Source organism: Carica papaya, chromosome 4 (genome assembly GCF_054855325.1).
Source record: "Carica papaya isolate Zhongbai chromosome 4, ASM5485532v1, whole genome shotgun sequence".
Classification (NCBI taxonomy): Eukaryota; Viridiplantae; Streptophyta; class Magnoliopsida; order Brassicales; family Caricaceae; genus Carica; species Carica papaya.
In genome coordinates this window covers 1,669,027-1,692,386 of record NC_142312.1, presented here as the reverse complement: position 1 = coordinate 1,692,386, position 23,360 = coordinate 1,669,027, and the positions used below count along the sequence as shown (strand labels likewise).

The following is a 23,360-nucleotide window of genomic DNA, read 5'->3' as shown; positions in this document are numbered from 1 at the left end:
TATTCAATTGTTCAAAATTTTATTTAAGCAACTGATTGATCAATTCTAGTACTCCGATATTTTTCAAAAATTTCGGGTATTTCCATTGATTGAATATTTGTATTAATTATTTATTATAGCTTTTAGGGAAAAGGAAAAAAAAAAAAGGGAGACTCAAAATCAAAACTCAGCCCAAGTCTCTTCCCAAACTCTGGCCAACATGTTAGCCCAAAAGCATTGGGGGAAACGGCGAGGTTTCACCTCATAAAACCCTCCTTTTCTTCTGGTATTCTCGATAAAGAAAGTGGGGGAGGAAGAGAACAATGGCTGGTTCTAGAAGCTTCAATCAAGAGAAGCTTGGTCGATGATGATGATGATGATGAAGGCAGGATACATGCGAAGGAGTTTTCCCTTCATTTCTTCTTCATTAAATCATGGTTAATCTGGAAAGCATTCTTTTAATTTACCTCATTATAAATTTGCATCCTTTTCAGAAATTTTCTCCGAGAATATTTGAGACAAGGAAATGGAGTTTAAGGAAATGGAGTTTTTGCGTTTAGCGTAGTGAAAATTATTTCCAGCTGCAGCCTAAGAGAAGAATGCGCCGAGTGTCTTCTATGACTGCTTCTCTTCTCTACGAACACCGTTTTCTCTCAGTTTCTTCCTTACCGACCAACTCGTTGTACCGTATTTACAGGCGATATCAGAAACCCACCACAGTGCGCAATAGCGGCGATACTGTTCTGTCGAGTGACGGGAGAAATGGATTTGGCCTAGTTTGCCTCGAAACTAAACAGGAGCACTTTACGGATAGCAAGGAGTTCGACGAATTTGCTATTGATGTTGAAAAGGTGTACAGAATCCTAAGAAAATTTCACTCCAGGGTTCCAAAACTGGAGCTCGCTTTGCAAGAATCCGGCGTCGTCTTGCGCCCTGGATTAACGGAACGTGTCCTGAATCGTTGTGGTGATGCAGGGAATTTAGGGTACAGGTTCTTTTTTTGGGCATCGAAGCAGCCGGGATATAGTCATAGCTACGAAGTGTACAAAGCAATGGTTAAAATTCTGAGTAAAATGAGACAATTTGGCACTGTTTGGGCTCTAATTGAAGAGATGAGAAAAGAGAGTCCTCAGTTGATATCAACGGAGTTATTTATTATTTTGATGAGGAGATTTGCCTCGGCAAGAATGGTGAAGAAAGCAGTTGAGGTTTTGGATGAGATGCCAAAGTATGGATGTGACCTTGATGAGTATGCGTTTGGTTGTTTATTAGATGCATTGTGCAAAAATGGCAGCGTCAAGGAAGCAGCAAAACTGTTTGAGGATATGAGAATGAGGTTTACTCCGAGCTTGAGGCATTTTACTTCGTTGTTGTATGGTTGGTGTAGGGAGGGGAAGCTTATGGAGGCTAAGTTTGTGCTGGTGCAAATGAAGGAGGCAGGTTTTGAGCCAGATATCGTGGTGTACAATAATTTGCTAAGTGGATACGCACATTCAGGGAAAATGGGGGATGCTTTTGATTTGTTGAAGGAGATGAAGAGGAAAGGCTGTGAACCGAATGCAACTTCTTACACCACTTTGATTCAGGCCCTTTGCCGGATGGAAAGAATGGAGGAGGCAATGCGGGTTTTTGTTGAGATACAGACTTCTGGTTGTGATGCTGATATTGTGACTTATACTACTCTAATTAGTGGATTCTGCAAGTGGGGGAAGATTGAAAGAGGTTATGAGATTTTAGATAGTATGTTACAGCAAGGACTTAGGCCAAATCAGATGACTTACTTGCATATTATGGTGGCTCATGAGAAGAAGGAAGAGCTGGAAAAATGCTTAGAGTTGATGGAGGAGATGAGGAAGATTAGTTGTGTTCCTGATCTTAGTATTTACAATGTAGTTATTAGGCTGGCTTTTAAATTAGGGGATGTGGAAGTGGGCATCCAGGTTTGGAAGGATTTGGAAGCTAGTGGGTTTAGTCCTGGGGTAGATACCTTTGTTATTCTGATTCATGGTTTTCTTGCGCAAGGGTGTTTAATTGAAGCCTGTGAGTACTTCAAAGATATGGTTGGGAGAGGTCTTTTATCTGCTCCTCAGTATGGTACCCTGAAAGTGTTGTTGAATTCTGTCCTGAGAGCCGGGAAGCTTGAGATGGCAAAAGATGTTTGGAGTCATATTGTCACTAAAGGATGTGAGCTTAATGTGTATACATGGACAATATGGATCCATGCTCTGTTCTCAAACGGCCATGTGAAGGAGGCATGTTCATATTGTTTGGATATGATGGATGCGGATGTAATGCCACAGCCAGATACCTTTGCTAAGCTCATGAGGGGTCTTAGAAAGCTCTATAACAGGCAGATTGCTGCAGAGATTACTGAGAAAGTGAGGAAGATGGCTGCTGACAGACAGGTAACCTTTAAAATGTATAAACGGAGAGGGGAGAGGGATTTGAAGGAAAAAGCCAAGACAAGACAGGATGGGAGGAAAAGGAGAGCTCGTAGACGCCGGTGGGGTGGTGGTGGGCGGAGTAGAGCTAATGTTTTGTAGTTAGAATGCATGGTCATTGTCAAGCAGTCAAACTGTAAGGATAAATTGCTTCTCAGCTACTTGTACTCGTTGCTTCCTATCAAGTTTCCTTGGGCAATTTTCCCCCTTTACTGCTGCATTTCATTTATTGTCCACTGTTATAGATGCCTTAGTCCATTAATATAGTTGTGCTGTCGCCTTTCTGTCCTTAAAATTTCAAGGAAGACTATATTACTTATTTTCCTTTTAAAGTCTGTCGCTATTATATTAATTGATTTCTATGAAGGTTTTTGGCTTATTGTATCTCAAAATGGTTGCTTGGATCAAATTGTTCCATGGTCTTAGTCATACTTGCATGTTGAGGAATGAGGCAATTTATGTAAATCAATTACTTCTAGAATGAAAGTTGAGCGCTTGCTTCACTACTTGCCATGCTTCAGCTTTAACAGAGACCTTCTTACTGCAAAAAAGACTGTTTTGCTAAATCTGATGTTTTTTTTCTCTTTTCTTTCTGAATCAATCCAGATCACGTTGCTTTTCCTCCAACCAAAAGAAGCTAGCTTCAGTACCCACAAGATTTGTACTTCTTCTTGCTTTTGTCACGGCCAGAAGTAACAAACCACTATTATGGCTTGAGGCTTACACTCTTTTGGAGGAACAACGCATGACAGAGGGCCAACTGTGCAGTCAATCTCGCTCGGGCTCTCACTATTTTTCTTGAGACAGTTATTTTCCAAAGATCAACGTGTGGCGGGGATCAATTGGTGGACTAGAGGACAATCCAGCTGTTACTGCTATCACGTGGCATTTCTCAAAAAATGCTACCCGTGTGGCCTTGGGTAGCATTGCCTGAAGGTATGCCTTCAAGGCATGTAATCACAATTTTATGTTATTGATAATCTTTTTGTTATTTAATCAATCAATACTCTTTTGTGTTTGTCGTGCTATTGCTTAGGTTTATGCCAAGAGCACAATTGATGTACTGCAACATAATATAGTTTAGAAAGATAAAAGAAAAGATAAATTCAATCCATAATCATAGGATTGACAACAACCACAATCATGGTGTTGTCACAAGTCATAACCATAATCACTAGGTTATTAGACACTCAATTAAAATGAGAAAAATCAATCTTTTATACATAAATAGACTGTTTCATAATGATGAACACCCATTTATTTTTAGTGTCTACACATTCCAATATGACTAGAACCCTTAAAAAGGAGAACAAGAACAAGGTAAGACTACTAACTGAACAAGAAATAAAACCTCAATAAATATAGTATCTTGCTAAAATATAATAGTTATGGTAGTTTTTACATTAGTAAAAACTACTAGATGGCCCCGCTTTATTCGCCCCCTCTTCAAAAGAATTCAACTTGATGATGAATCCTGGATAGTAGGCATCATCAAGTAGGTGTTGGTCCATCATACGAAATAGCTCTTGTTCATAGAGTATTTGAACTTTTAGACCACCTTTCCATCTCACAAGGACTTGATAGATGTACATTAGGTTGTTATACATGTTAATATCTTGATTCCAAAGACAAAGGAACAACATGTAAGAATCATAGGTGCTTGTTGATAAATAACAGTGCCCTCTGAATAACCAATCAGACCACGTTCTTTTTGCTAGTCATTTTCTAGTTTCTAGTGTCCAGTCAATAGTTCCATCAATTTTCATTAGTTAAATCGTCTGCGTAGTGCTTAGATGAATTTTCTATGTGGATGGGAGCCAACAACTTGCAAGGTGAATCTTGTATATATCTGTCTTCTTAAATTTTTTGGTTACTTGTTTATAAGTTACGATGCTTATTTATTTATTTCTTGTCCTGTATGCAGATGCATATCTTGGTGGAGGAATATTTGATATTTGGGAGTATTAGATTTTACCTGCGGAGAACTTCAAGGATGCAAATAACGTGGAAAGTATTTCATACTTGTCAAAATATAGCGTTTGTCATAAATAGATATTAAGGGCCTCAAGAATCAACATTATGCTGAATAAATAAGAATCATTGGTGATTCTTGTCCAGTTGTTTGTTGGAGCACCCAGCTAACAAGAGCTTCCTTCTTACCCGACCGTTACTAGGTTGTGTATTTGATAGTGAAAGACCCACTAAATTTACCATACCCCGGTTATGAAATTTGTATTGGCAAGAAATATAACCTTTTTGGTCATTACCAGTGTTGTAATCGAATTACACTTGTTTGAGTGCTTTGGTATATTCATAGAATTCTATATATCAGTCAAGTCAGTGATTTTGCCTGGCTTCAAAAAAATTCTTGTTTTTTTTTTCCTTTTTCTCACCATTGTACATCATTGACTTGTATACAGGCTGTGAATAGCTAACACATAATCCCTGCTCAACAGTTCAGGTTGTAAATCTTCTTCCTGTTTGCAGACTTTTCTTTGTTGTTCTGATATCTTTAACTTTCATCGCGGTAATCCGTCTCATCAAAGATCTCTTCCTACATGAACAGAATTTTAACACAGGTAAGTCTGCTGGGCACAAAAGCAAAACGAACTTCATTGAAAAAAATGTATTATTGCACATACTTGTAACAGTTCTTCAATAACATCTTCGAGTGTTATTATCCCAATGGCTTCCTCTTGTCCAGTAGTTACTAACAGTGGGCTGTCGTCGTGGTTGATTTGCAGGATGTCTGAGTGGAAGTCCCTTGACCATTTCTTGCTTCTGGAGCCTCCTTTATGAGCATTTATATCGTAAGACAAACTCTTTGCCTTCTTGAGCGATCTCTTGCTTCTTAAACATTTCTCCACTGGATGCTTTTCACCATCAATGTCCACCCTCACATCTTGCAGTGCTATTCAATTTTTAAATAACAAAAAATATGGTTCTTTAAATTTTATCACTGGCAGTTTAAAGATACACCTTGGGATAAGGTTAGTGTCCTTACCATCAGTTGAGTTTTCATTGGCTTGCTGCTCTACGTCATTCTTTTGTTTCACAACTACAGCCATATGGCTATGGCCTTTCTGAAATTCATTTAAGATGTCATAAAGAGGCATGGTCTCTTGAACCCTGGAGCAGATCTTCACTTTAGTTCACACACGCTATACAGTTGATTATGTTAATTGTTAAACAATAGATTTAGTTTTTTTTACCAGTTTAATCTTTTAGGATAATCTCATAATTGATTATTTTCAAGTTTCAAAATTTCAGAAGGGTAGAGTTTCAATTGTGATTATCATCTCATTTCTGTTAATTAATTTCAGCACTGGGTAGAATAAGTTTGTGCTTGATTTACGCTTACAGCTTCGGAGATTGTGTAAGGAAACCTTTAAAAATAATGCCATGACCCATTTTGTATCAGCGCAAATTTGATTTACTAGTAGGTTAGATTTCTCTGAAATTAAGGTACCCTTCTCTTCACTTCTATATATAATACAGGAACACTAAGCGTATGGTGAGTGTTTCCTGGGTAGAAGACTAACCTATAACAGATAGAAAGTATAATACCTTGGGATCTTCCTAATGGTGACATTCTTTACAGGTACCTCATCTTCTGGATGGATGGGTAACAAGTTCTTCACCTACAAGGAAAGTTCATCAGGTACTATTATGAACTCTGGGAATTTTAATTGTCAAACTCTTGCAAAATCAAATTGTGCACCCAGGTAAAATTTTGAAACGAGCCAGTTATCCTTTGAAAATGTGAAAATTAAATGCATAAGCAAATTACCAATATGAGTCCAATTATGTTCCTTGGGTGCTGATAGTAGACTGGCACTCTGCTATGCCCTTTTTCCAAAATTAACCTCATCAGATCCCTGCATGTTTTCGTCAGCAAAGAGTAGATTCTTACTATGCCTTTGTGATGTAGGACGAATAGAGTTTGGGGATAAAATTTAGAGAAATTTTATTAGAAACAAAAGCTTAGAGGTCTTGGATCTCAATAATCAAAACAATATTTCAAGATTTTGAATAATTATCATGAATAGTTTACCTAATAACTAAGTTAGGGTATCTGCCTTTGTGATGTAGGACAAATAGAGTTTGGGGATAAAATTTAGAGAAATTTTATTAGAAACAAAAGCTTAGAGGTCTTGGATCTCAATAATCAAAATAATATTTCAAGATTTTGAATAATTATCATGAATAGTTTACCTAATAACTAAGTTAGGGTATCTTATTTGTTATTTCTGCCTCCCATCTCCTACTATTGAAATATGCCCACTTCAGAAGCTTCTTATTCTACATCACTTTTGGCTTGTGTATTTCCAATTATTAAACCCAGATTTGTCATACCTGTCAAGTTTGTCATTGACATCTATTGCAAAGGTCTCAGATATAGGAGTCATTGCATCTCTAGCCGTCTTCTCAGCTAGTTCTAGTGCTCCTGCAATTATTGTTGTCTCATCTCGCGTCAGTTCTCCTCCTTTACCAGCCTGCAAACCCGTCAAAACAGGTGAAAAAGAGAAGGAAATTGAGAGAAGGCATAAGAAAATTATCCAGCAGTATCTATCTAGCTCCTCAACTGAGTTAGGATACTTGATTCTGCTGATGATCTTAACAGAATATACCTCATTACCATGCAAATCAACTAATGTTTTCAACTCAGCTCGACGAAAGAGAGCATCATGTCCTTCTCCCAACAGAAAGTCCAGTAGCTGGTGAAGCACCAAACCAGTAATCAGATATTCACCAGAAGAATCAAATTCCTGGTTTAATAAAACTAAGCGGCAAGGAAGTGAAAAATTGAATTTCACCTTGCTTATTGGATATGCAACAGGAAAACAAATCCAAACTAGAACTCGAACAAACGGAGCCAGTTTTGCTCCGATTGCTAGGCCATATCGAGAACAGACAGCCTGCGGGATAATCTGCAGATGTGTTGATCAATTAGACAATGGTGAAAACAAAAGTTTTCCAGTCTTATTCGCTAGTAACTATGGATAAATACAAAACATGAGTGTGCATATTTGTATGCTTGTGCCAGAAAGGATGAAGAAACTAACCTCACCAAATAAGAGAATCAAAGTCACTGAAATTAGAATAGCTCCCCAAGCTGCCACCAAGCTGTCCAGGAAGATGGGGAGGGCCTGAAGGCAATAAACGTGAAAAGTATAATTGTTACATTCCCAATATCCAAGACCTTTTCTGGCATGAATTCAGCAACATAGCTTCTTAATTTGGAACGATGGAAGAAAAGCCACCGAACTAGACTCACCTCCATTGCAGCGGCATTGCAGATTAATAGAGTGCAGAGCAATAAATGTTGTCTTCTCACTACTGGTAATATCTTTGCTGTTGTTACAAAATTTCAAGAGATGCGGTAAACGTATTTAGATGGACTATATTATTCCTAGTAATTTAAGTTTTATGAAAAAATTATTTCAACTTTTATTTAATTTGGTATTAGGATGAGAACTTCAGAATTTTAAATCTTGGTCATTTTATGTTGTTTAATTAAATTTCAACCCATTATACTAATGACTTAACACATCTAATGTTTAAGCTTCTTCTACATAGTTTGCTATCAATTTTCAGAATTAAGCCTCAACAATGGAGATGATCTTAGCAGATCGAAGAGGAGCTCAAGAAATTAAGATCATGTTTGGAACAAGTGAATTCTACAAGAAAATTTTAGACTACATTTTCAACTATAGCTTGTGTTCCGACTGTAATCAACAAATAAAGAACAGAAAAGCCTTGTCTGAAATAAAAGAAGGAAGAAAAGTACTGGCATGTTTTTGGTCGGTTGGCGTTCCAGACTTGGCAAGGACTTCAAGATCAACAAGGCTCATGGACATGAGCCCTAGGGTTAAACCAGACATCAATCCAGCAAACAACACCAAGCCGGTGACTATAACAATCCAAATAAAAAAGCTTGGCTCGCAGCATCTGTATTCTACTGCCATTCCCTTTTTTCTCTTCTTGATCTCTGTGGTATTTGATCAGTTAGCTATCTAATAATGATATGAATTGTATAGAAATAAAGCTTCAGAAAGCATTTTTGTGTATGACTATAAAAGTAATTGCAACCATCACCAGCTAATTTAGCTTGGGGAAGAAAGCTTTTTAAAGAACAATGATGGAATATAATCTGATTCCAGACTTTTTAATGAGCCTTCTGAGTGAAACTTCTCCAACTTGACTTTCTCCCTATCTTAGGTTCCTTCAATAGCAAGCACATATGGATCAGATATATGCTAACAACATATAAATTGATATAATTTTCTAAATTCAATTTTTAATAAGCTAGGAAAACTTGTAGATTACTTAAAAGTAGCTAAAAATTTAATTTGAATTTTAAATAATTTTACAAAGAAATATGTTTGTATTAGTGAAGTTTTTTGATAAAAGGCCCAGCAATCAGAGGCTCTAGAAGTCCTGTCACAAATAAGCCTTAATGGGCCATGACCTTGTGGGCCTGAGTGTACATCACCCACATGTCATTATAATTTTCCCCCAGTATGGTGTTGTTTATGTGATAATTTAGAGGAATAGAAGAGAGTAGATTAACCATTTCATGATTTATGATTGTTGTATTTACATAGCACCATCACATGCTATCATGTATTTTATGCTCAAATACTACTTTTCCCTTTTTATTATGTGCGAATATAGTTATAGTTGTCTTCCGTATTAACAAAAATTAAAAAATTTTATCCCGTAAAATTTTGCAGAGAACGAGTAAAATAAAATAAAAAATCTATTTTCGTGTACATTTATTTTTAACCGTCATATCAAATTCATCTTCTATTACTTTTTGTTTTAGAAGTAAAATTTTTAAATTATTTATTGAAGTAAATATATTTTAAAAAAACATCTTTTTGATGTTTTCTGTTACTGTTTGAACCTGTTATCAAGTTAAATTTTAAAAAAATTATATAAAAATTACTTTTTAGAAACAATAATTTTATAATTCATGTATACTATTATTATTTAAAATAAATAATAAAATAAAAATATTAGGTCAAAATGTACATTTTTAAAAATATTAAACAAAGAAGAGTAGTTTATATTTTTATAGGAAATTAAAAAACAAATATATAATAATAATACATAAGTTTGTGATTCTTGAAATTAAGAATATATAATGTATAACTTCTGAAGTTATTATTATACTCCACGATCTATAATTTATACATTTTTGAGTTATAAAATTAAGAGAGTAATAATTTGTCCCGTGATGTTTCCAATTGAGCAATTAAGAAAACTACCACGTCACCTTATGAATGATGACGTGGCACATAGTTACCATAGTATTTTTCCCGGTTGATCACGAGCTAGCCGTTGACTGCCACTTGTCTGAACAGCAAAGAACCAGAAGGCTAAACCCTAACCCGTACCCAACAAATTGTGGAAAAACCTTTTCCTCCCCCGTTTACTGAATCACTGCTCTGTTCTCTCTCTCTCTCTCTCTGATTCACTGGACCACCAAATGTTGAGGACGCTGTCTCTGGCACGGAACCACCTCAGGTATCTGACCAGACTCTCGCAATTGCCACCATATTCCTCCCCGAACTCCATTTCCTCTTCAGCATTTTCATCGTCGTCGAGTCATCAGAAGAAGAACAAGGATGAGGAAGAAGACACGTCGAACGACTTTGTTACGCTGTTCAACAGAGACCCTACAAGCCCGCCAAGGTTATTCCTCGTTCAGCCCCGGCTCAGACCCCAGACCTTCTTGCAGGCGAAGTTAAATGAAGCTCTCTGTCTCGCGAATTCCTTGGAGGAACAGAGAGATGGTTATTTTGACACTGATTTCTTCGACAAGGAATTGCCTCCACATGTCATTGTTCAGAACCCAATTCTTAAATCCGTCAAATCTCGAGCAGGTTTGTCAGTTTCCTCGTCTGCCTTCTTGGGTCACTTTCATTTCTGCTTATTATTGTGCCGTACACTTCAGCTTATCATTATTTATGGATCTTTGAACTTTATTTAAATGTTCTGCAAATAACAATTCTTGTTACTGCTATTTGGTATGTTCCTTGTCTATTAACAGACAGAAACACCTGCTGTTGCCATGTGTAGATACATACTTTGGACCCGGGACTGTAGAAAATATCAAATGCCATCTGAATGCCGAGGATTCTAAGGCAAGGAATTATTTTTTTTTTCTTTTAATTGCTTGAAATTAGTGAGTATATTTGTGTATTATTAATCTCTTAACAGTGCCACTGAAGGCCATGAATTTGAAGTTTGGCCATTACTTAACTTTAATAGGAAGAAGTGGATGCTGTTTTTGTAAACGCAATTTTGACAGGAATTCAGCAGCGGAATCTGGAGGCAAGTCATGGCTGCTTTCTTTTCTTTTTTTCTTTTCAGGATGATGTTAAGTCGACCTTTGTTTGCTTTCTTTCTTGGTTGAAAATTTTCTCACATTTTCATTACTAATGACAGCGAGCATGGGGAAAACCAGTACTGGATCGTGTGGGCCTTATCATAGAAATATTTAATGCTCATGCACACACAAAAGAAGCAAAGCTTCAGGTACTATTGGTTGCTTGGACCCAGGTTACTTGCCTATATTTCAGTTTGTCATATGTGAAACTGCTCTGGTGGAATTTGTTTCTATAGTTTTCTTTCTTTGGGCCTTTGTAGGCTGAGTTAGCAGCTCTCATGTATAAAAAGAGTAGACTTGTTCGCGTTCGTGGTCCTGATGGTCGCCTTACTTTTGGAGCAACTGGAGAGGCTGAAGTTGTCAGCGCACGAGGGTGAGTTAGTGAGCTTATACTAGATGATGTTTACACATCAAAGTCTGTGAACATCTCAGCAAGTAGAATTGAGGGTAAAATATTTTTTTAGCAATTTCGTTTTCTGAGCATATATTATGGATTTATATTATAGTTGTTTTAGGTTGAGACATAACTTAGTGTTTTTCACTAAGAAAATTGAAAATTGAAAATTCTTGCTTAGTGTTTTACTCCATAATTTGGTGTCTTTTGATGTTTGGAATTGATTTTACACAATGTAAGCCCGTCTCAATTTAGTTATTTCCCTGGTGAACATTATGCTGTCTTTTTATACTTCCATGATGTGGAATGAATATGTGCTAAATTTTCTAAATAAATTAAGAATTGTATGTCTGGCTAATCTACAGTTTACTGTAATAGTATGGTGAGATTAAGTGTGATGATTAAGAACCCTAGTTATGATATTTGAGTTTCCTAAATAGGTAATCAATCGTAATTTATCCTACATCATCTTAGTTTACCACAGAAAAAAAATACATGCTAATTATTACTAAGAACAGTTTCAGTGAACCTCTAGTTGGAAGAAGCAGTACTGACAGAATGACCAAATCCAGGAATTTTTTTGTTTGGCTTGATCCCAGTTTGGAAGTGGGACGTGGTTCTAGCAAATGATTGTTTTTGGATAGATGATGATGCAGTCTCACTCTGTCCCTTCCACCTTTTGACTACAGTCTAAGCACCCTTGATGTTGTACTTGGAATAATGAGTCATAAACCCTTAAAAAATGCTGATGTGGATGGTTTTATTTTCTTTTGCAGGAGAGGAAGTGGGGGGCGAGGGTTTATTAGTGGTGCTGGAGAAACCGAACTTCAGCTTCAGCGACGAAGGTGCAAACCTTGATGCTAATTCATGAGTTCTTGTGATTCTTTAGTTATTTTTACTTGGTGCATGAAAATTCATTGCTGTAATATACTTGTCTACCTTACTTGGTAAATTGAAAGGATATGTCCCTAGTTTTATTTCTCTGGAATTCTGGGATTTTAGCATCACTACTGAACAAGTATCTACAACCTTTGTGGTAAGTAATATCTGAAAATTTATGGGAATATATATATGCAAGTGCTGGCATTCTCAACTGTCTGTATGTAATGTGATTCTTTGGCTTTATGTAACGTGCTGAGGGTGCTGTTAAGAGAAGTACTTGATGATCAAGCTTTTTCTCTAATTTTTGCAAACTAGAATTTTAACGAGTAATTATCTTAGAATTACAAATTCAATGATTCTGTGCTTGGTTGGATTATATTTATGTTTTGACGAGCAGTTTTTGTAATATTTTATGGTGCTATATGATTGCCTGGTAGTATCTGATATGATCTTATCTTCATATATGTGGTTTTCCAATGACCATGCTTACTTCTTTGTAATCAAAACTTACTAGCCCATTACAGTGCTATTTATTTATGGGTTTGAAGTGGATATCAATCACCATAATATGTCACTAGCATAGGTTTTAATCTTATGTCACGGACACTGAAATAACTCTGTTATGTCAGAATTTTAGAACGGCGGAGTCATTTGTTATCCCAAATTGAAGAGGTTCGCCGCACTCGAGCCTTGCAGCGCGCTGCCCGCAAGAGGCGGGGTGGACTAGAGGGCCAAAGCTTAGCCACTGTTGCTGTTGTAGGTTACACAAATGCTGTAAGTAGTCTGGATATGTTCCTTTTTGACATGCCAATGAATTGCATATTTGCTCATTTGAAATAACCTTTTTCTTCTATTGATAGGGGAAATCTACAATGATAAGCGCATTATCTGATTCTGATTTGTACAGTAATGAAAGGTATTTCTATCTCTTTAAGATTTTTTGGTCCTTAGTTTAAAACTTAGTTATTATATGCTATCTTGGATAGCTTGTTTTTGCCTAATTGGTGTGGCATGGACTTTCAATACGTGCAGATTGTTTGCCACATTGGATCCTAGACTGAAAAGTGTTTTTCTTCCTTCAGGGTAAGGTGACTGACAATGGAACAGGTCATTTTTGCTTTGCCTTAATATTTCTAAACATAAGAATTTATTTCTGTATCTTTCAAGATAGTTATCTTTCAGATGAAGAAATAAGATCTTTGCTTTTTTCTAATTTAATTGTATAATGATTAATATCCAGGAGGAAAGTGCTTCTTAGTGACACTGTGGGATTCATCTCGGATTTGCCAGTGCAGGTAATCAAAAAGCTTCTGCAGTTGGTTTGTTGGTTTGTTTACTTTCATTATTCTTCATCCTAATCGCTGGTGAATTTATTTTATAGTTAGTGGAAGCATTTCAGTCAACTCTAGAGGAAGTGGTTGAAGCTGACCTCCTCGTGGTATGAATTACTTGTCTGCCCTATCATCTGCCGGACAGTCAGAATTTTTTGGTTGATCTATATGTACAATTTAAAGAGACTTTGTTCACGGCAAATCCTTTTTCTTTTTGGTTCATGTAGAGCAAATTATACACATTTGATGGGTTACCTAATATCTGTGCAGCATGTAATAGACTGTACTGCCCCTAATCTTGGCGAGCATCGATCAACAGTATTGCAAGTTCTTCAACAAATTGGAGTATCAGAAGAGAAACTTGAGAATATGATTGAAGTCTGGAATAAGGTACTAAAAGTACAGTCCTTGCTTCCAAAAGTTAAAAGGTAGTTAATAAAAAGAAGTAATTATGGAGTAAAGTAGCAATAATATGCTTCCATCTACTCAGATTGATTACCAAGAAGAAGAAGAAGAAGAAGAAGAAATGGATTATAAATATCTAGAGGATGGAGAGGATGCTAGAGCCAGCAGCTTCTCAGCAGAGGAAGAAAATGACATGGAATCCAAGAACTTAGAAGGCAAATTGATTAATAATTGTAGCAATGATAGTGCTGATGGTAACACTGGGATTGTGTCCGAGCTTTCTGCTGGCGATTCTAATGAGAACCCAAAAGAGGATAATAAGGAAGATGATTATTCTGATGGCTGGCTGTTGTCAGGAGATGACGATGAAGACACAAATAATCAAGATGATTCTCTCATGTGTTGGGAAACTACGGATGGCAAACAGAGTGACTGCTCTGTTTCTCCTTCCATAGCAAAAGATTTGCATCCCCAAGCTCAACACACTCCGCACGCCAAAATATCTGCCCTAACGGGAGTTGGTCTGCAAGAGTTATTGGAAGTCATCGATGAACAGCTAAAGGATCAGGACAGGAAGGTCAAGTCCCAGAGAGTGGTGGACTGTACAAGTATATTTGATCGAAAATGGAGACCCCCTCGGAATCAAGATGTGGAAGTAGCTGTTAAAGAGTGAAAGATTGTTACGCTCGTTCCTGCACAACTAGAACGACCTGAAACCAGAGCAAACATGTTTACTGGCTTTGTGTATTGCTGTAAACCTATCAGAAGCACAGGGCTGAAGAAGTGGCAAATTCAGATTCTCAGAAATTCCTGTCACGATTTTTGGCTTAGTCGTATGTATCATTAGATTTGTTTCTAGTTTAATATTTTAATTTCGTTGTTATTTTAAAATAAGTAAATTAATAATTTACTCTCTTGAAAAATTATATATTTATCAAAGTATAGAGTATAATGTACCACGATTGAACTATGAGAAAACAAAGAATTGTAAGAGAGCGCGGGTTTGAATAAATTTTTTTTAATAGTAATACTTAGAAATAAGAAAAATAAGAGGATCTAATCATTTTTTGTAATTTTTTTTTATAAATTTGATAAATATTGGTTAATTATATATTTTATTATAATTTTATAATTTAAAATATTATTTTTTATTTAATTTCTTTAAATTTTATATTTAAAGTTCCGATTAGATTTATTTATTAAAAAGAAGTTGATTCAGTGAATTTTTTGTATTTTTTTCAGTAGTATCGGATTTAATTCAATACATAACATAATGTTAATTTTTTTATAAAAAAATTGCTCAAAGAGTATTAAATTTTGAACATTATTTAATAATAAATTTTTGAATTAATTTAAATTTTTTTTTGTTTTGGATCTACCCTTCTTAATATCTAAATTATGATTTTTTTTTAATAAAAAAAAAACCATTCATTTAAAATGAGACCTATAGATTTCCCAATTCCCATTTTTTTATAAATTTTAATAACAAGGTTGTCTGTTTTGTTATTACATTAAGCAATTGTAACATGTGCGGGACACGTGATTTTTGTTAAACGACATCGTCTGGATGCCATCGCCGACATACAGGTGCACGCGCTAATCAGTAGTCGCATCTCGTGACGCGCGTTGTTTGAGACTTCACGGCCACAGCATACTCATTACTTTTTAAGTTATTATTAGTTCATTACTCCCTGACGCGGAGATAAAAAGGTCGTCCTCCGCTTTGTAGTGGATAAAGGCTGAGCTCAAGCTGAAACAGGCTTTGACTCAGATCCTAGATCCAAAACACATTGGATCCTGAATTGAGTCGATCATTTTCTTGATCTAAGGTGAACTCCTTTGTTTCCTCAGCTTTTGATTTTGTCTCTCATTTTTCCCGTTTTATCTTTGAATTCGTACTTTTAGATGCTTGAATTCCATCTCCTCTTCTGCACTAAGATTGGTTTGTCGGATCTGTTCGCGCTTTCTGTTTCCATTTCATTTCTTGCGAAATTCGGCTCTCTCTTTGTTCAATTTTAGTGACCTAAAAAAGCTGAGAAGCATTGCATAGAATCTGTGGTTGAACTAGTATATACTTGTCTTTTTGGGTTTGTAGTTTAACTTGTTCGGGGCTATTGCAGTCATGTCGAGGAGGCAGGTGAGCTCGACGCGCCGTTTCGTGGATAGTGGTAGCTTTCCATTTTCAGGAGCCTTGCACTCCAAATCGCGATCTTCTCCTTTATTATCAGTTTGCCTTGTCCTTGTCGTACGTTATTTCTGATTTGGTTTCTTTATAAGCTTTGAAATTATGGTTGTTGAGTGCTAGATCAGCAGAAGAATGATGCAATTGTAAGATTATGTTGTAATTTCTTTTTCATTTTTTTGAACTCCCAGGGAGGATTGCTTCTGCTTGGTTATGCTTATAGTGGACCAGGTTTGTGGATGGTTAATGATTTAAGTTGGCTTGTTTCTGTATTATCTTATTGGTTTGAGATTTCTACGTGCTCGGTTTGCTATTAGCATTATAGTCCTGTTATTTATTGATGCAGGTGTGTTTGGAGGTGGGAAGGAAGCAGTTAGCAAGGTTGAAGGTAAATCAAGTTTGCCTTTACTTCCCAAAGTATTGGAGCTCCTCAAATTCCAATATTGTCCTAATAGGATTTGGAAGGCTGCTTTTTTAACTGGCAGAAACTTGAAGACCATGTATATATCATAAGGTTTCAGTTTAGTATAGATAACTAGTATTCTTTTAAAATAGTAAGGAGGTCAATGGGAGAGTATTGGGTTGTCAAATTGTAGCTTTCTGTAACCTAGCAAATCCTGAGGTGTGCTTAGGCATGAAATAAACTAAATAGTGTTTGTCAATTAATAGAAATAAGTAGTTATTCTTTGTTAAAGTGAGGTCAATGATAGGGCATTAGTGTGTGAAACTAAACCTAAACAGGATAAGGTTTGTACTTTATTATAAATATGTAATTTTTTTTTGTGTGAATAATATGGTCAATGAAAGAGTATTAGAGTGTGAAAACGAGGGCTTCTTGGAACTGAGGGAATTGAGAGGTTTACTAGGGTTTAATGGCATATGAGGATTTTTCTCATAGAGGAATGTTGAAGACTAATTGTAAACTAAATAGTGTTTTTCTGTTTCATATGCATAGGTGGCTATTCTTTGTGAATAGCAAGGTCAATCAGATAGCAAATACAGTTTCTTGTAGCCTAGGGAATTGAGAGTATACCAAGGTTTACGGATGTGAGAGAGAGTTTCTAAATGGTTCGTGGTTATTTTGCTGTGTCTTATTTCTTTAGTTTTTTAACAATTTCCAATCAGTTATTACTTGTTCTGAATTTAGGTTGTCCATTAGGCTATGTTTAGAAGACATGTATTCTCTCAAAATAAGTTGAAGAAAGTGTGAATTTCCAAATCTATTTCACAAGTAAAGTTTATTTGTTCTGAACGTATACTTAAGGTCGCTTTATTTCAAAAAAAAATATATACTTAAGGTCCCTCTATATTTTGGTCTTTGTTAATGCTATAAGATGTTGGAAGGACTGGGCATGATGTTCTCCAAAGGTGGTCCAATAATTTTGTGTGTTTTGCTGCTTGAAATTTTTAAACCATAATATCAGGAAGTTGAAATTAATTTTTCTCAAGATCTTTTTTAATCATGAAAGTATGATTCTGAAGGGTGCTAAGCACCTAAATTATGAAACCTAATTTCTTGATCCAGGATCTATATTGATGTTTCTTAGTTGATAATGGAATGTTCATCTCGATAGTCTTTGAGTTCCCTCCACATTCCCTGTTGGGATGAAGGGAAGTAAGGGACATCTTTCAAACGAACAAAGTCAATGAGACAAGAGGTTGGTGCTTCCTTCTTGATCAAGGATTTGGACTTATGAAGTAGAGAAATCTATTGACAGAAAAATCAGAAGAAGTTGCTGGTGTAAAATCAAAACATTGTTGCCTTTACATTGGTAATGCTTTTTAGAAAAATCAGACTCTTTAGATAACCAGATACAAATTTTAATAACCAGGTCAAACTCTTCTTAGAACTAAAATTCTTTCATTTTTTAACTTGGGGGAGTGTAATGTTGTTGGAATAACACACACACATATTAAGCTGGAAATGCTTGAAGTTGAAACTTGCCTGCTTCAAAAAGATTAGCCTTCTAATAAGTAGCAAAAAATCTTGATAAATTGGTGAGATTTAGTCTCCTAATTATTCAAGAAGCAAAAGTAACTAGAGGAAAGATTCAAAATTCCCAGAAATAGGAAGATGTTACTTAGGTTTAATTGTTAATAGAATTAAGCACTTAATTCTTTTATCAATAAGTTTACTGTCTGTCTGGTCATTTCTTTTCGAAGTGTTAATAGGAGTTTTGAAGTTTTTGTTTCTTTCACAACATTAATTGAAAGTTATTTACCCTGTAGGTGACTATTCATGCACATTAGAAGTTCAGAGAGCAATACCTATTCTAAAGAAAGCTTATGGGGACAACATGCGCAAGGTTTTGCATGTGGGTCCTGATACATGCTCAGTGGTCTCTAAACTGTTGAAAGAAGAAGAAACAGAAGCATGGGGCGTGGAACCATATGACACAGAGGACGCAGATGCACAGTGCAAAAAACTTGTGCGCAGAGGCCTTGTTCGTGTTGCTGATATTAAATTCCCGTTGCCCTACAGATCAAAGTCATTTTCTCTTGTTATAGTGTCTGATGCACTGGATTACCTGTCCCCAAAGTACCTGAACAGGACTCTTCCGGAATTGGCTAGGGTGGCTGCTGATGGTCTTGTTATTTTTGCAGGTAATTCACTTTAATTTTAAAGTTACCTCCAAACCTATAGGGGCATGTGAATCTAATAATCTTTATCAGTATTTTTTCGGTAATGGCAGTTTTTTATATATCTGGATAGAGATGCATGTTCTTGGTCCTACAGTTTGTGGAAATAATCATGATAATCTTCTTCTCCTCTTTCCCTTTGGTACATAAGTGAAAACGTTATTTCAATGCTGGGAACCTTAAATATAGTAATCCTGTTGTTAGCCCATGCATCAACAACTTCAATGGCCTCTTTTTTTTTTTTTAATTTGGTTTGCATATGTGCACACAACAGAGCAGCCAAGTGCCTTCATACTATTGCATTAGTCCTGGATTATCCTTCAAAAATTGAAATCAACTGTTGATAGTATCTCTTATGGTTAAAGAGCCTTTTCATAGGCTTTAGGAAGAGTCAGAGGTGCTGACCTGAATTATCTTTTAAATGGATACAGTATTTTTTTCATAATTCTGCTACTCGTTAAAGTTTTTTTAAAATAGTATTTTTAAATGTTTCAAGATTTTGGTATGTTTAAATCAAAGTAACACAGTCCATCAATCTCTCCCCTTCTGGAGCTTGAATTACTGGTTTTGAATTATCAAAATAACTATTTTTGCTATTTCTATTTTAGGTCACCCTGGTCAACAAAGAGCTAAAGTTGCAGAGCTTTCCAAGTTTGGTCGACCAGTAAGTTCATCTACTGATTTTATGATTTAATTTTTCTTATTGGTAGTCCAACAGAGGTTAAAAAAGGACCATGACTGAGTCACTGAACATCTATCATACTTAATTGATGTTTGGTCTTTCCTATTTTTGTTATCCTTGATTATTGTTCATATATATCAGTCTGGTTAGTTTGCAACTTAGGTTCTGTCACATCAGGCCTAATCTAGTGCTTTATCAATGCAAAATCTAACTAGATATTGTACTCAAGTGTTATAATCATCCTTAGACTTAAGTTGCATGGTGTTCTTCCATTAAAATCGGACAATGAATTCCACAGTTGTTCTGAAGTGGCTTCACTTTGATGCTCTTGTTAATAATCATTTCAGTATTAGCATCTTGTCTTCTTCCAAATTAACGATTATGCTTGATTTGCGAAGGCTAAGATGCGGAGCTCGTCATGGTGGATTCGCTTTTTTGTCCAGACAAGCTTGGAAGAAAATGAAGCTGCTATTAAGAAATTTGAGCAGACAGCTACCAAGAGGTCATACGTACCAGCTTGTCAAGTCTTCCACCTCAACCCGTACCATTAATATGAAGAAATATTCCACAAGATGAAAGAACGTCCATAAATTTTTGTGCAACTAATTTAAAGGGAACAAAATGTTTCTGCGCTGGTACAAACACACCCTTCTTTCAAGAAATTAAATTTGGTAAAGATAGCTGTGTTGATTCTGTCACTGTCAGCTTATGTTAGTCTTTATAAAATTTGCAATCAAATATTTAATCTGTTGATTTTTCCTTACATCAACATCATTTCCATGATTAGTGCTATATATATTTGTCGAGCAGAGTCAGTTACTCTTTCTAATGGAACATTCATAATGATTAGGCCATTGTTAGTGAGAAAAAAATAAAGATTTGGTGATTTCTACATGGTACATTTTGAATATTGTATGTAGTACAGAATTGGTGAAAATTACAACAATTCTATGGAATCATATTCTCTGCAGTGCAGATGACAAGAAGATTTGCTAACTTGATTCTTCACAAATTTCTGACAAGCTCTTGCAATGGGCTTGGCTGACTGCCTATGCACGTTGTTTTCTTTAACTAAGACTAAGACTTGGCTCTCTCATGAACTTAAAACTGCTTGATTTGAATAATCCATTCTATGTCATCTGTAGCATGCTTCATTTTAGCACTCGGGATGATGATGCTCACTAAATAGGTCAATTTTAACTAGAGAAAATCTTCATGACCCATAAATCACCAATAATCCCCGCACGAGCACTTTCCTTCCTTGAAGCTATGAAATCTATGGGCATCTCTGACAGTGATTTCCCTTCCAGAAATAGAAGAGATAAACTTGATAGCATTATGGCAATCCCCACAAATTCTCAAATTCTTCACTACAAGAATAGGTTCTCCATCTTTTGTTGATAGCAGCCCAAATGCAACCGCTAGTTTCTCACTGTGATATCCAAGCCTAATCTCTTTTTCTCCTTTCCCCGCTTCATCATCTTTAACCAAAGCCCATCTCACATCAGGAACATACCCAGCTTGCTTCATCTTCCTCCACATCTCCTCCAAATATTCATGTATTTGCTTTATCATTGGGTGCGAGCTATCCTCAGCAACAAACACATGAACCCTTTTCTTCACTTCAATCCAACTACAACCCGGTTTCTTTTTCACACCTCTGTCTCTCATGAGCTTTCTAACTGTTGCTACATCTTCCCATTTGCCTGCTTTAGCATACATGTTTGCTAGCATGACATAAGGGGCAGCATTTGATGGTTCCAGGAGTAAAAACTGGTTGGCTGCTTTAACTGCCAACTCCATGTCCCCATGCATTCTGCAGGCACCGAGCAATGCAGCCCAGCCAATGGAGCCAGGGTTGAATGGCATTGTCTCGATGAGTTTCTCAGCATCAGTCAGCTTGCCTGCTCTTCCAAAAAGATCAATCATGCATGAATAATGTTCTGCTTCTGGTTCAATCCCAAATTTCTCCTTCATCATGTTGAAGTACTTCTTGCCCTCGTGAACTTTTCCTGTGTGTGCGCATGCAGAGAGGACTGAGATGAAGGTTATACTTGTTGGGGCGAGATTGACCTCCATCATATGTTCAAACAGAAGCAATGATTCCATTCCAAGACCATGTTGTGCATAGGCTGCAATCATCGAATTCAAAGAGACAGTGTTGTGCTCTGCCATCCTGTCAAACAACCTTCTTGCATCCCAAAGGTTTCCACATTTGGAATACATGGCAATCAGTGCGTTATTCACTGAAATTCTGTTTGAAGGAATGTCTGATTTGATTGATAAAGCATGAACCTGTCTTCCCTGAGAAGGTGATGACAGATTAGAGCACGCACTGATGACACACACGAAACTGCAATCATCAGGGCGATAGCCAACTCTTTGCATCTGCTTGAAACACTCAAGAGCTTCCTCGGAGAATTCCTCATTCTGCGAATACCCAGAAATCATTGTGTTCCAGAGAACTAAATCTGGCCAAGGAATCTCTTCAAACACCTTCTTACAATTCAACATACTACCATTCCCACACTTTGAATATAAATCAATCAAACCACTGCCAACGTGAGAATTCTGGTGAAACCCAGTCTTGATCAACTTTCCATGGAACTGAAGCCCCCCAACGAGATCAGTCAAGCACGTAAAAGCAGTCAAAACACTCGCCAAAGTAAACATGTCAACAACGAAACCTCTACCAATCATTTCCTTGAACAATGCCAACGCTTTAGCTCCCTCTCTGTGCTGCCCATAAGCCACAATCATCGAATTCCACGAAACCTCATCTCTAAGCTCCTCTCCCATCCCATAAAACACTCGCTTCGCCTCACCCAAAAATCCATTCCTACCGTAAAGCGTAACCAGCACGTTATTGACCGAAACATAAGAATCAAACCCACCTGCAACCGCGAAACCATGCAACTGCCCGATCAATCCCACATCATTTCCACAAGCCGTGATCACACCGGAGAGAGTGAAACCGTCCATGTCAAAACCCATATCTCTCATGCTCTCAAACAAGCGAAGCGCTGGCTCAGTATCCCCGCAATCGGCATAAGCGGAAATGAGGGTGTTATAAGAAACGATATCTGGTTGGGGAATTGTGTCGAACAGTTGGTGGGCGATACGGGTTTGTGATTCTTTCGCGTAGGCGGCCACGATGACGTTGTAGGAGAAGACATTTGGTTGCGGGGTTTGTTCGAAGACGTGGCGTGCGGTGCTCAGGCGGCCACATTTGGAGTAGAGGAGGATGAAGTGGTTGGCGATGTAGGTTGAAGGAGGGACGATGGACTTGAGATAGAGAGCATGGAGGGACTTGCCTCTGAAAATCTCTCTCTCGGCTATGCATGTTTTCAGAAGGAGAGTGAAAGTTTTGAGGGTCCATGGGATTTGGGTCATCTAAGGTTTTTATTATTTTGTCCACCTCCAGATACATTAAGCCCTTAATATGAACTTCCCCTTAAGCTTTCGGCCCTTGCAGCTCCTGCTTAAATTTTATATTTCACACATAAATATATAAAATATTAATTATAATTGTTCTTAAAAAATATAGTTTTATACAATGTGTTTTATTTAATCCATTTTTAAAATTAAAGAAAAAAGAAACTTTTAGCTCAGAAAAAAGAAGGCCCATTCTATTTCTGTTTGGGCTTGGATATTTCACCAGATCAATACTTGGGTTTTAAACTTCACTCGTATGTTTTCATGAATTCCAACATATCCATCACGTGGATAGAAAATTATCCAATGAAAAGTTATACTCAAATAAAAAAGAAAATGGATTATTATATATATTATTTTATTAGAAAAATATATTTTAGTTATTAATTTATTAACTAATTTTTGAAAAAAATTGGGACCAATTTATCATGAAACGAGCATTTGTCTTGTTACAAATTAAAGTGGGTCAGGTAGAACCAGTAGGCCGTAAAATCTGAAACATGCCAACGAAGGAAGGAACAGAAGAGGCCCAGCAGCCATTATTCATTAACATTGGGCTCATTTATTACAAACAGTACAAAACCCACATTT

General features: G+C 36.6%; 5 protein-coding genes across 9 annotated transcripts; 3 read left to right on the top strand and 2 right to left on the bottom strand.

Moving 5' to 3' along the window:
- Positions 1-42: 42 nt before the first annotated feature.
- LOC110809038 (putative pentatricopeptide repeat-containing protein At5g65820) lies at positions 43-8,596 on the top strand. 3 transcript variants are annotated; one of them, XM_088217231.1, is made up of 6 exons: positions 43-2,556; positions 3,027-3,356; positions 4,345-4,999; positions 5,165-5,230; positions 6,022-6,081; positions 8,019-8,596. In XM_088217231.1, the coding sequence occupies exon 1, from the start codon at positions 579-581 to the stop codon at positions 2,520-2,522; it is 1,944 nt and encodes a 647-aa protein (XP_088073357.1). In that variant the 5' UTR covers positions 43-578; the 3' UTR covers positions 2,523-2,556; positions 3,027-3,356; positions 4,345-4,999; positions 5,165-5,230; positions 6,022-6,081; positions 8,019-8,596. The 3 variants fall into 3 exon arrangements, with proteins under 3 accessions (XP_088073357.1, XP_088073356.1, XP_088073358.1); XM_088217230.1 differs by having other exon boundaries at positions 5,165-8,596; XM_088217232.1 differs by having other exon boundaries at positions 3,027-3,369; positions 5,165-8,596.
- Positions 4,765-8,389, bottom strand: LOC110809037 (DUF21 domain-containing protein At2g14520-like). Of its 2 annotated transcripts, XM_022034743.2 has the most exons (11): positions 8,212-8,389; positions 7,699-7,775; positions 7,487-7,570; positions 7,238-7,351; positions 7,052-7,138; positions 6,777-6,916; positions 6,211-6,298; positions 5,988-6,061; positions 5,425-5,549; positions 5,063-5,331; positions 4,765-4,974 (listed from the first exon to the last, which is right to left on the bottom strand). In XM_022034743.2, the coding sequence occupies exons 1-11, from the start codon at positions 8,387-8,389 to the stop codon at positions 4,933-4,935; spliced, it is 1,278 nt and encodes a 425-aa protein (XP_021890435.2). In that variant the 3' UTR covers positions 4,765-4,932. The 2 variants fall into 2 exon arrangements, with proteins under 2 accessions (XP_021890435.2, XP_088073360.1); XM_088217234.1 differs by lacking the exon at positions 7,699-7,775 and having other exon boundaries at positions 8,212-8,351.
- Positions 8,597-9,769: 1,173 nt separating the features above from the next.
- Positions 9,770-14,769, top strand: LOC110809062 (GTP-binding protein, HflX). Its single transcript, XM_088217229.1, has 13 exons — positions 9,770-10,312; positions 10,509-10,573; positions 10,701-10,763; positions 10,878-10,967; positions 11,079-11,191; positions 11,989-12,057; positions 12,724-12,868; positions 12,955-13,010; positions 13,127-13,177; positions 13,335-13,389; positions 13,476-13,532; positions 13,696-13,815; positions 13,916-14,769. Exons 1-13 carry the CDS (start codon positions 9,916-9,918, stop codon positions 14,501-14,503), a joined length of 1,869 nt encoding a protein of 622 aa, XP_088073355.1. The 5' UTR covers positions 9,770-9,915; the 3' UTR covers positions 14,504-14,769.
- Positions 14,770-15,475: 706 nt separating this feature from the next.
- LOC110809029 (putative pectin methylesterase CGR2) lies at positions 15,476-20,097 on the top strand. 2 transcript variants are annotated; one of them, XM_022034732.2, is made up of 7 exons: positions 15,476-15,659; positions 15,951-16,075; positions 16,204-16,243; positions 16,359-16,400; positions 18,242-18,616; positions 19,261-19,316; positions 19,733-20,097. In XM_022034732.2, the coding sequence occupies exons 2-7, from the start codon at positions 15,953-15,955 to the stop codon at positions 19,883-19,885; spliced, it is 789 nt and encodes a 262-aa protein (XP_021890424.1). In that variant the 5' UTR covers positions 15,476-15,659; positions 15,951-15,952; the 3' UTR covers positions 19,886-20,097. The 2 variants fall into 2 exon arrangements, with proteins under 2 accessions (XP_021890424.1, XP_021890425.1); XM_022034733.2 differs by having other exon boundaries at positions 15,508-15,659; positions 15,926-16,075.
- Positions 20,098-20,212: 115 nt separating this feature from the next.
- LOC110809028 (pentatricopeptide repeat-containing protein At3g49710) lies at positions 20,213-22,818 on the bottom strand. Its single transcript, XM_022034731.2, has one exon. The coding sequence runs from the start codon at positions 22,725-22,727 to the stop codon at positions 20,562-20,564; it is 2,166 nt and encodes a 721-aa protein (XP_021890423.1). The 5' UTR covers positions 22,728-22,818; the 3' UTR covers positions 20,213-20,561.
- Between the last annotated feature and the right edge of the window lie 542 nt (positions 22,819-23,360).